The sequence below is a fragment of the Aphelocoma coerulescens genome, assembly GCF_041296385.1.
Source record: "Aphelocoma coerulescens isolate FSJ_1873_10779 chromosome Z unlocalized genomic scaffold, UR_Acoe_1.0 ChrZ, whole genome shotgun sequence".
NCBI lineage: Eukaryota > Metazoa > Chordata > Aves > Passeriformes > Corvidae > Aphelocoma > Aphelocoma coerulescens.
Genome location: NW_027184085.1, coordinates 23,713,910 through 23,726,287, shown reverse-complemented (window position 1 = coordinate 23,726,287; position 12,378 = coordinate 23,713,910). Strand labels below are relative to the sequence as shown.

Below are 12,378 nucleotides of genomic sequence, written 5' to 3'. Positions count from 1 at the left end.
GAACCCCTCTTTCCCCTTCAACTCGTCCCTTTGGGGATCTACCTGTCTGAGCTCTACCTGAGGCAGCAGAGCCCCAGCCAGCAGCAGCAGCTGCAACTCTTTGTGTGTGATTCCCTATCCCTTCCCAAATACTTGCCTTCCCCAAGCATTAGAGCTGCATAAAGGAAAGCATATGACACTGGGGGCTGAGGACGGCCCTTTGTTTGGAGACACAGAGAGTTACCCAAGGCGCTGGGAGGCTTTGTGATGAGGCTGGTCAGGATGTCACCATGCTTCATCAGCTCTTGCTGAGCCCAGAGCTGAAAAGTGGAAAAAAAACCCCAACTTAACACCTCTGTTAAAATTAAGTTCCACATCAACAGCAAAGTTGCTTTTGCACCAATGTTACCCAGAATATTTGTACACTCGAAACTCCTACAGGTGTTGCATGGGAATTCCAACGTCACCATAGGCGCTGTTTGAGCAATAAATTGCAACAGATATGGAGGTGGCTCCTATCCTCCTTTCCACCACCTTGGTTATTGGAGAGGGACAGTGCCCTCACTTCATCTGCCAGGATGTCCTCCAGACTGTGGGGCTTCCTGCTTTTCTGGGCATCTCCACTGGTGAATGTTATGCTAAGCCTGGATCTCACCTATTCACAGGCAAGTGTTTAAACTACGCTGACATCACTGTCGGTATGTCTCATTCTGGGTAGATAACCTCACATCTGGTTTAATAGAGTCACAATAATTTAGCTGCAGTGCCATGCGTCCTTCACTCATTTTTGGAGTTGAATTCTGAAATCTGAAATTTTCAGTAACAAATTCACACACAATTAAGCACTCTCTCTCCTTCACTGAAGATCTACAAGGACTCACAGTAAGATAATGTCCCAGTCTGACCATTCAGGAGGCACTCAGGCAGTCACACTCCCACCACCAGAGACTTCGACTGCTGAGACCAAAGCCCCTTCACAGCAGGCAGCTTAACTGAGCCAATGGGTCCCCACTCAACTCCCTACACATCCCACACTCACACAGGCAGACCAGCTTTCCTCACTGGCTCAATCCCAGGTTTCCCACAGTAGAGCCTCAGACTCCTGTCTCCTTTAAGTAATTTTATAATGGTGCAGCAACAGAATGAAAACCTCGAGCTGGTGCCTCCAGAGAGGGACCCTGAACAAAGGAACCTCTGGGCTTTTATACCCTCACAATCTATGTATATGAACATCTGTGATCTTCCAGCTGATTCCTCAACTCTTGCTGTGTCTCTGAGTGTCTGGTCACCTGGCTTGTGCCACAGGTCCCTGAGCCTTCTGGAATTCAAAGGGTCAGCAGTTCAGTCTCTTGCCTTGGGCTCAGACTCCTGCCCCAAGGAGCTCAGTTTGCAGCTCCCACTGCAGCTACACACCAAGCTCCCTGCACTGAATATTCCTCAACACTCAGTGTCTGAGGTCCAGGCTGGGACTGGCAGGGCAAACTGGGACACTGCAGCCAGAATTTGAGACTGGATTCTGCAAAATGCCTCTGGGGGCGGGGGGGGGGGGGGGGGGGGGGGAGTGGAGGGGTCAAGCTATAATTTTAACCTTATCAATCTCTTTAGATGGTGAGCAAAAGAATAGTGAGTAAGGCTGGGCTCCCCTGCAGCCCCTTCTGATCCTGATGGTCTCCAAGGCACCTCTCACCTCCCTGATTAACCTTCCATTCATCCTCTAATGCAAACTAGGACTAGACCCTGCATTTTTTCCAGCAAAGCTTGTAATTCCCAAGGAACTTCAATGGATTTCAGATTACAAACTTCCTTGTATAACCTTCTGATAATCCTTGCCTAAAATGACAGTATTTAAACAATTCAAGGTAAGCACATGAAGAGAATCAATTCGGTCTCAGTTCATGCAGTGATTAATTATTCATTTCTACAAAGCAGTTTTACCAACTTTTGAATCCAACCTGATGCCAAAGTTGAAAAAGAATGTTTTCCATTTCCTCAGTATTTTTTTATCTCGAAAAATCACAGAATTTCCATGTAGATATGGAACAGTATTATAGTTTATAATAAAGCAAACTGTAGGATAAGAATTGCATCATAATAAGGTCAGAGCCACAGGTGTGTAGACAGAACAATATTTATTTGTTTATTTTTCAACCAACAAATTGTGTGAAACAAAGCAAATGTTTCTGATGTTTATAAATCCTTGCAATGAAATCAGGAGCAACAAACTTTAAATTTTGCAAGTCTTGCTCATATTATTTCTAGGTTTTGTTGAACCAAAATGACCTTTGACATGAAAGCATAGAACAAAAGGATACATTAGCAAGAAGCCTCAGGTGGGGAAAGGGTAGTCACCCTCTGTAGAGTATTGACGGTTCATCCTGGTCAGGGGAAAACAAGACTATACCCACATCTAATACCTCTGCTGAGTTCCTGATTTTTAGTACTCTGCAGAGTTATAAATTTTCACTCACAGGTTCAACTTTTAAAGATCTTCCCAGATTTCCCTTGAGGATCAAGGCTGAAGCTGTATCAGGAGTTCTGTGAAGAATATGCCCTTGGAACCCCAAGTTCTCATAACTTCTGTATGATAGCTGTTTCTGGTGGGGAGAACTGTCTGGTTTTGCTTGTGTACTTGCTGCAGAGCCCTGGAGGGATGCTGGCACAGGCTGCAAGCCTGCCTGGGATGCAGGGGGGCCCACTCAGGCCTGGCCAGCAGGAAGCACCTGGTGCAGGCACTGCAGAGAGCTGCGTGTCACAGAGCAGCAGAAGGGAGGCAGGAAGCCCTGCAGGTCCGAAATACCCCGGACTGCCCGAGAGGAGGGAGGGATGCTCCTCGTTGCTCGCTTCGAGGTAACTGGAAATGAAAACTGCATGAGTGCCCCATCTGCACGGGGATGGGCTCTCTTCCCCGAGGTTGTCAGCTTTTCCACCAGACAGATAAGTAGGAAAGACATCTGCCAGAGAGGGGAATTCAACCGTCTTGAAAATTCGTGGCTGCAATTTGGACCCTCGTCATGCCCACGTACTGTGTCACTGCGAGAGGAATTCAGTTACCATGGGTTACCCTATCAGTACGGGGACCAAGTGCCTCCCCTCCCAACAGCTCTATAAAAAGAGTCGCTCCAAGACACCCCAGCGGCTCCTGCATACCGGCACAGACCCGGAGAAACTTCGCCACAGAGAGGGACGGCCGCCAGAGGAGGTGTCAGCATGCCGTCTGCTTTCCAGTTTCAATGCCACCTCGTTCTCATCTTCCTGGCTGCCTCCAAGGGAGAAACCAGATACCTAGAGGTGAGCAATAGGGCTGATGATTAAACACCTCGCTGTGCTTTTAGCTGCTATCTTCTAACTTGTCTCTCAGCTTTCAAGCATTGTGCCTTATTCTCTCTCCCTTTCCTATTCCCACTTTTCCTGCATTGAACCTACACCTGGGTGATATTAATGCAACAGTCCCATGTATTCTGTACTACCTCTTCATTTATTTATCCTCAGCAATTTTACTGAGGATTTAAGACACTCTCAGTGCACTTAGCTGCTGGGATCACCTCTTAGGTACCAGGTTTATTTCCCCTCTACTGCAGGTTGGCATCTTTCTGCCTGAGCTCTTCCACAGCTGCACTGTTTCTGGAGCAGGGATGTAATGTGCTGTGCCTGTTCTTGAGAGATACAGGGAGAGGGCTGCATTTCACTTTGCCCCAGACTCTTTTTGCCCTCCATCTTTCACCAGGTGAGAGATGCTGGTGAAGATGACCCCTTCCTACTACTCAGTGAAGATCTGAAGCGAGAGCTGTCTGCAGGACAGATCTACCGGCGGTCACTCCGTGAGTTTCTTTGGTGCTCTGGTAGGGACTATTGGCTGGTGGGAGAATCCTGGGAGTACCTCAGGGGGGGAAAAAGGGCTAATTGGGAATGACAGAGCTGCAGGAGCTTTTTGAAAGACTAGGGAGAAGAAGGACAAAACATTACAACCACAGAAACCTGTGGTTTGAGGCAGAGGGTTAGGGTTCATAGTTGATGGTCCAAATAACTGGAGCAGGATGGGGATTCTACACCTATGTACCTGGACAGAGTCACATTGCCAAGGGGTGGGGCAGGTGTAGCAGCTGTGATTAGAGAGAAATCTGAAAGAATAGAGTGTTTGTGCACTTGTGCACATACACACACGGAGTTTTCTGCTCAGAGATGCTTTGACACACCATCTCCCGCATCCCCCCCGTAACATGCTTGTGCTCACACCTGCGAGTTACTATTTATCCTCTGATGCTCAGCAGGCTCCTAATTACTTCAGCTGGTTCTCCCTGTCCTCACAGCCAGCCGGAGCCCGGTGCTGGGGGGGTCTCTCCTATCCCCCCCCCTTCCCTGCACAGTGGGAGCTGTCACTGAGTCTCCCTCCAGAGAAGGCAGAGGCAGCAGCCCTTTGTCCCTGCTTCTCTAGGGTGCATTGACATGCTGAGTATAGAGGGGCAGTTCACCTTCACGGCAGACCAACCACAGCTGCACTGCGCAACCTTCTTCATCGGGGAGCCCGAGGAGCTGATCACAATAGACTACGACTTTGTGAACATCGACTGCCGAGGGGGTGACTTCCTGAAGGTAAGAAGCTGCAAGTGTCTGCTCTCCTCTGACTTGTGAGGTGTTTGCTGTGCTTGCAAGGAGCAGGCGAGTGCACGTGCACATCTCTGTATGTGTGTGTTTGTGTGTGCAAAACAGGCTTTCACAGAGCAACCATCTCTGGGATGGCTCTTTCTCTTCCCTGAGGCACTCTGAGTGTGTGTCCCCCCCCATCACAACTCCTCTAAAGCAAAGTCAGATGCAGGATGAGGATCCCTCTCCAAACTACAGCACTGGAAGCGCCTCTATGGAGTGTCCATACTTTTAGGAATGGCTGAAAGTTTGGTTTTTCTCATTGCTCTGTGAATCATTGCACTGTGAGTCCTGCAGATAATGATACAGCTCTCTGGGTGGTTGTTACTGCTCTGGGACCTCTGCTCACAAGTCACTCAGCATCAGATTAATAGTGAGTGGATCATTGCAGGCTTTCTTTAAAATTTCCCTGCTAGAACTTTTCAGGACACTGGCTCTGAACAGAGAGAGGCTCATGACTCAGAGCCATTGATATCCCAGTGTTAAAAAACTTTACCAGCATGTTTCTCTCGCAGGCAGGAACATTCACCAAGATCTGAACTGGGTCAAGGAGAGAAGGGGAGGCTCGGTGGTCCCTGTCTCTCCTCTCCCCACGTCTTGCCCTTTGTGCTGCCCTGGCCAGGCACAGCACAGACCACATCCCACCTAGTGGCCAGCTGAGGTCCAGGAACGGGGAGAAGGAGGAAATCTGACCTTTAGGCCTTTCCTTGTCTCCTGTTCCCTTTACTCTGGAGAATTCTGTCCTTCCATTCCATACCTTGGCTGAGACCTCTCCCCATGTAGCTACAGGGAGGCTGATTTCAGTCTCTTGTGGGTCCAAGGCTTTTGTACCTGGACTTATGGTCACTCGTAGAGGCTAGAAAAATGCCAGGAGATCTTTTTGTTTTATTGAGCTTTCCTTTCTTTGGTAGCGGTGTCCCAAACTTCTGTGTTATATTGCTGTATATATACAGGCAGCTTTCCCCTCCTGTAATTTGAGCAGCTGCATCTCATTACTTCAGGAATTTACAGTTCTGGCAAATCCAGAGACTGATCCTAATGGTTTTTTGCATCAGGAAGTCCCACATACTCATATCAGAATTATGGGCTGAAGCGATGGCTGAATCTGGTCCTTGAATTTTGGGAGTATTGACTGAAGTGTTTAAGGAATTACCATGTGAGAGCAGCTAGGAGGGAATTGAAACAGCAAGGCAGGCAACTGCATATCTATGCTAAAATTAATAGGTATTTCTACTTCTGATACATTTCTCTGAAGATGGTGAGGGAAAATTGTTACTTTTTTGTTATGAAGGAAAGATTTGATGCTTAAGGTGCAGGATTTGTTTTGCTTTCTAGTGGTTAGGATGAGGTGAAAGAGCCAGCACAAGTGAGAGCAATACCTCTGCCAATAATTCCTCCCCAAAGTTTTTTGTCTTCCAATATCTCTGGAAGGCCACCGGGACAATTTCAATGACAAGCTGTAAAACATGGATGGTGGAAAATTGCAGGCCAGATCAATTGTCATAATGCCCAGAGTTTTAAAAGTTTACTTATATTTCTTGTGGTTCCCAAATAAAACTGGTCAAAAACTTCTCATAGTAACAATGAAATTGCAAAAAAAAATAATATGATGATGCTGAAGCAAAAAGAGATACTTCCCTCAAAAGAAAGATAACCAAAATTGTCACTTGAAGGAGATAAAAACAACATTAAAAGTTATATGTATCCCTTTCCTAAACATCAGTTGAGGCACGAATAATTAGTTAAATGTTAGGAAATCAATAAATACAAAGAACTTTTGTTTTCAGTTTGTCTCTTTGAAGAGGTTATATGATGTCAAAATAAAAGAGTGTCTGTTATACTTCATGTTTCTGTTCTCTGCTAATAGAGCAATAAGCAAAACCCTTGTTTTAAATTATGGAACCTCTGTAGGTGTTTGATGGATGGATACTCAAGGGGGAGAAATTTCCCAGTTCCTTGGACCATCCCCTCACCACTTCTCAAAGATATGTAGACTTCTGTGAAAGTGGGAATATTCAGAGGAGCATCAGATCATCACAGAACGTGGCAATGATCTTCTTCAGGATTCAGCAACCGGGTAACGGATTTACTGTCACAGTCAAGAAAAACAGCAATCTCTTCCGTAAGTCTGCATTTCATACCACCAAAGGGGCTTGAATTTGGGGCAGGAAGCAAAAAGAATGTGTTGCTTTGCACTGGATTCTCTCACTGTGGTTGTCTGCACTGACATGGCTGCAGTAAGGCCAGCAGAGCCATGCATACCCGCAGGCTTGACTCAGACTCGCTGTCTGTCCAAAGCAAAAAAAAGGAGCTTAAGAGATCACACAGGCTTCAATACACAAGACCATACGGCTCCTTCTTTCAAATTAGATCCCTCCCAATCCAATATTGTCGTGTTCCAACACATTTAGCTGGAACAAACAGTATTAATTTAGCAGCTTCAGTCTCAGCATTTTCTAGATCTGGGTGAACAACGAGGAAAAAATATTTGAAATAGTTCAACAGTAAAATCAGCGTATTGAATAGTTATGTGGTAGTTATGAGAGATATATGATCACAAGAATATATTTCAAGTTCTTTCCCTAAGCCTCTGAGCTGGCAAGGCACAAATTATCACAGAATCGTAGAACAGCTTGGGTTGAAAGAGATCATAAAGATCATCTTGTTTCAACCCCTCCACCATGGCCAGGAATGCCACACTCTAGACCAGGTTGTCCATGGCCCCATGCAGCCTAGTGTTGAACTCTTCCGGCAGTGGGGCACCCACAACTTGACTGTACAACCTGTTCCAGTGCCTCACTTGAATTGTTTTATCCAGAGAGGACAGGACATTTAACAATTGTTGTTCAGGCCAGTCTGATTTATCTGCCTAACCATGCAAAGTAATAAAAAAAAAGAAAGGTGGCAGCATGCCTGCCCCATCCTTACTCCAAGTCATTCAGACTTGAGCCTGCAAGCTGGGTCCCCACTCTGGTGTGGCTTCATGCTCATGGATGTGATTATTGTATTCAACTGCTGGAGGTGGCTGGTGTCTTTCACCATCCTGCTGAAGCAGCTGTAGGACCCCAGGTCTGTGTCAATGATCCTTTGGGCTGCTCACATAGATGGCAAGTTACTCCTTTACCTGAACTCCTAAGTTTGAACTTAAAGATAAAATCATGCTCTCATTTCAATGAGATCTTTTGTAGGGTAAGGAACCCCAGTTAAGAGGACCAGAATAGGATTTAGGAGGTTGCTGGCAGTATCAGGCAAGAAACTGTTGAAACTAAACAAAATCCCTCCCTCCACCTGTGTTTAGCCTCCTTCAAACTGACAAACTCTATGAGCCCTTGACAGCACGAGTCCCTGACATATAGATTTGGGGTGTGAGCTCTCCTATTGACTGCTCCACCCTCAAGTTCTGCCAGACCTCATACTATGTAGTAAACAATGGGGAGGGAATTTTTAAGGAACAAATGTTATTCAAGAACTTCAGAAAATGCCACACACACATTTTTTGACATTTGGTTGTAAGTCACAGTAATTAAATTATCTCTGCTTTTTTGGTACCATAGTTATGTAATTTTGCTACGTGCAGTGATGACTGGACAAGTAACTCTTGTACCTTTTCCTGTGTCCCAGCTTGCAATGTCATCTCTCAGACTCCCTCAGGAAGGTTTACCATGGTCATTCCTCACCAGCACAGAAACTGCAGCTTCTCCATAATCTACCCAGTGGTGATAAAAATATCTGATCTTATCCTGGGACAATTAAATGGTCTCTTTTTAAAGGTGAGTTCTTTATTTGATAAGAAAATATTAGCCTGTGCAATTTTCGTGGGCATGGAAGAGAGAAGGGGTGAAGCAGGGATAGCCTGTGACACTAGGTGCTAAGGCACGTGTGCTCCAGACCGCTTGTATGCACGCTGAGGGCTCTTGTTTCTCCTCAAAGAGGAGAGCTGGGGCTGCCACCATTGTCTCTGTAATGTTGCAATGGCAATCAAATTATGCAAAGTACCATTAATGCGTGTAATGATTGCTTGCCATAACAAAGGATAAGGATTTCATTATAAAGAAAGGAGCATTTTCCCCAAAAGCTGTCTGTCTCTATTTAAATTAATGAAAGCAGCAAATGCTCTGAAGAGAGAAAGGAGACATTAGATAGCAAGGTATTATCACAGAGAAAATACAAACGTGCTCACAATTGATTGCCTGCTCCACATGCTGAGCATCCTCTGCTCCATCTGCTCTGATCTGGGGTGTTTGGTGCTCGGTGACAAACAGACAGAAGATGACAGGAGCTGTTGGCGTTACCTGTGCCTGGCAGGTCTAAGAAGGTGCCAATGCCAAAATATCCAGAAGAATAGAGCAGGGAAATTTGTTTTTTCCTGCCAGTGAGTCTCGCAGCCTGAGTTCTTCAAGGAGATTGCCAGTGTCTGAGCAAGCCAGGCTTTGAGAGATGGGCAAGTGAATTAGTTGACTTATTCAATGGTGGGCAGAAAAGGGACAACAGCAAAGGAAGATAAAGAAACCAGGCACTTAAAAAACAGCATAGGGGTGACAGCCCAAAGGTGCTCAAGGTGTCCATGCAAGATAATTTTGGCAAACAGCATTAATTTCAGGAAAATTGTGGGTCTAATATATAGTAAGCCATTGTTTTCAGACAAAACTATTATTTTTGTTACTTTCTACTTTAATTGAACTTTCCCACAATGGCGCATTTTAGCTTTTTTTTTAGGAATAAGTATGGTATAGTGGAACTGAAGTTCCTGCCTGCCAGCTGAATGTAGGCATACATGAAGCCCATACCTGTGTTAATTTGATACAAAGTCTAAGCATCCAGAACCAGATTGCTTATATGCAATAAAAGCAGTTGAATCAACACCTTATCTACATGTCAGTGATTTTCAGAGTCTACTTAGGTCTTTCTTTGGAATCCCTTAAGAAAATTAACTTACTAATGTCATATCAAGGTAGTACTGCTGAGGATGAGAAACTGTTTTCACACAGCTTTGAGCACAGGGGATTTCTAAAACCCCTATTGTTGGCTGCAATCATGTATGGAGAACTGCTACATTTTGTAGATAAATGATAAATAACTTTTAGCCTCTGCCTTTTTAAGAAACCATCTGCAGGCTGTGCAGGAGTGGGAGATTTTGTAGAGCTTCTTGGAGGAGCTGGCTTAGACCCATCCAAGATGTTTCCTCTAGCTGACCTCTGCCACTCCTTTCATGGGTCTGGTAAGAACTCCTTCTTCCAATTACCTCCACATAATAAAATAATTAACCATAATAAGATATGCAGAGACCCACCCCCACACACACCTGGACTTCCTGCTAGACCAGTGAACTTCACATCTAGCAGAAAATGAGAGCTAAAGCTATTCAAGCCTGTGGTTTGGCCATGTGTTACAGCACAGCCATGACTACCTTCATTTGCCCCTTCAGCAATCATTATGACAAGGCTAAATTATACATATTTTAAAAATTCTTGTCCTATGACAAAAATAAATATTACAATGTCAGCACATAAAAAAAGTCTGGAAATTCACAACAAACAAAGGCAGATTGTTACATTTTCAGTTAAGGAGCTTTTGTCTCATTTACTCAGTGTTTCCAAGGCCTTTTCTGCTGCAGGTGTAATACATACCCCAAAAGCCTCAGAGCTCCCATTCTCTACTTTGAACCCTGCTGGGGCTCTGAAATTGTTTCACTATCATGCTGGTGCAGTGACTTTTTTCCCCATGAAAATAAGAATTTCCAGTTTCCCTAATATTCAACAGCAGACTGCAAAGTGTGGCAGTGATATGACAAACTAACTCCTGTAGCACACCTGTCATATCCCAGGAGTATCAACAGGGCACTGGAGATTTCCACAGAGTTGGAGAGCGGGAACGTTCCAGGCCCTTGTGGTCTCCCTTGCCTTTCATCACACCACACCTTAGCAGTCCAGGCACTGTTTGAAGATTTAACTGGCAAGTGCTACTGTTGAGTAAGAATGCTGAGCACTGGAATGAGATTAAAATGTGTTTTCCTGATGGTGTGAAGGAAATGAAAATCCATCTCAGCAGCTCCTGCTCTCCCAGTGACTTACCATTTTCTTCCCAAGTGAGGAAGGTGCTCCAAATTCCCCAAACAAAAAGGCTTTGCCAAGCCTCCACTCAAATGGCTTATCTAAAGCAACAGTTAGTGGTACACTTGATTTCCCTCAGAGTGAGTCCATGTGCTGGGCACTTCCATTTGAGTTTGTCTTGATGGGGCTCTCACATGCCTTTGTTCCTGTGAAGAATGTCCTTACACACAAACCCACTCACGCCTCTAAAAGGAAACATTTCAATGTTGGTAGTTTTGACTATCTCCAGGATAGAGTGCCATTGCCCTTACCCATCACTCATGGTATCTAACAGTAGCACATAGATGTGGAGTGGCATTTGCATGAGGGAAGGACACTTGATTAAATACTCAAGCATTGTAAAGCAAAAGTAACAAACACAAAGGTTGATTAGCAGTATCACCACCAGCAGGTCATTACTACATGCAAATTTGCTTTATTTCCAAAATTGCATGTATCGGTGCTTTAGAATTCCCATCATTATATATCTCTTTTCCCTTACTCTCTTTCATATAAATGTATCTTTATATCTCTTTTCCCTAATTAGCCCAAATGAAGATTGGCTGTGACAACACAGTGCTGCGAATGGTCTCCAGCGGCAAACATATCAACCGTGTGACATTTGAGTATCACCAACTTGATCTGCAGGAAACAGAAACAAGAAAGGAGAACAGCATTGAGGAATTCTGCTTTCCTAGTATCTGAGAAACCAGGACACACATCTTCACATAGCTAATAAGGTTCTATAATAATGTATTTTTTCCTTTGACTAGATGGTGGTGTTGAGCCTTTCTATAAGCATAATTTTTTTTCATATAAATCAGTCATTCCCATGAGCAAGCAGGAAAAAGCAACAAATGTATTCATCTTTGTTATTATCATTACATTCTTTCTGCAGTGTTTAAGCTCATTTATCATATCCAAAATCAGTAGCAAGAATAGAAGGGTATGTTTCCTGTATAAATATTATTAGAAAAATAGACAAAAACACTAGTCTGGGGATATATGAAACCCACAATAAATATAAACTTCATGCAGCAGCTTTATCCTTTTATATCAAGTATAAACAAACAAACAAAAAAAGATGGTGAAATATGCTTCCAGTTTTGTAAGAGGAAGCAACATTAGTGTGCGTAAAAACTACTGGTTTATTTATGACTATAAATGTACTGTTTATTTCTAATGACATGTTTTTAATAAAAATTTATAGCATGAGACTTCCTTACACAAATCCAAACATAAATAAACACATTCAAACAGTTGGCAAACAGTTCTTATGCTGTATTTTTTCTGAAGAAATCTTTTAACATACTGATTAAAATTCCTGAGTCTTGTGCAGTTCTCTGGAAATTAAAATTCTGAATACATGTTCCTGAAAAACCATGAACTATTATGAGCAAAAATTTGGTTTATTTAGGTTGCTTATACCTCCACACAGAATAAGTTTCAGCAGTACACTTACTGGTACCTTCCCTCCTTCAGATTTTTTGGTCAGGTGTCCTGCTGACCTGTGAAGGCCAGGATACAAAAATATAGATTCATTTTTTCCAGGCCTTTGCTATCCCAGAAAAGGAGTGTCAGCCTTGAAGAGCTCTGGGAAGCACAAGCTCAGCAGAGGACCAGAACTGTGTTTTAGCTTTGAGAGCAAGAACTGATTGCTATGTTTTCT

General features: G+C 44.0%; 1 protein-coding gene across 1 annotated transcript; it reads left to right on the top strand.

Annotated features, from left to right (window-relative positions):
- The first annotated feature begins 3,128 nt into the window (after positions 1 to 3,128).
- On the top strand, positions 3,129 to 11,970 carry CRHBP (corticotropin releasing hormone binding protein). The gene is made up of 7 exons (XM_069001529.1): positions 3,129 to 3,267; positions 3,704 to 3,797; positions 4,412 to 4,569; positions 6,532 to 6,742; positions 8,242 to 8,390; positions 9,721 to 9,838; positions 11,257 to 11,970. The coding sequence occupies exons 1-7, from the start codon at positions 3,187 to 3,189 to the stop codon at positions 11,412 to 11,414; spliced, it is 969 nt and encodes a 322-aa protein (XP_068857630.1). The 5' UTR covers positions 3,129 to 3,186; the 3' UTR covers positions 11,415 to 11,970.
- Positions 11,971 to 12,378: the final 408 nt, after the last annotated feature.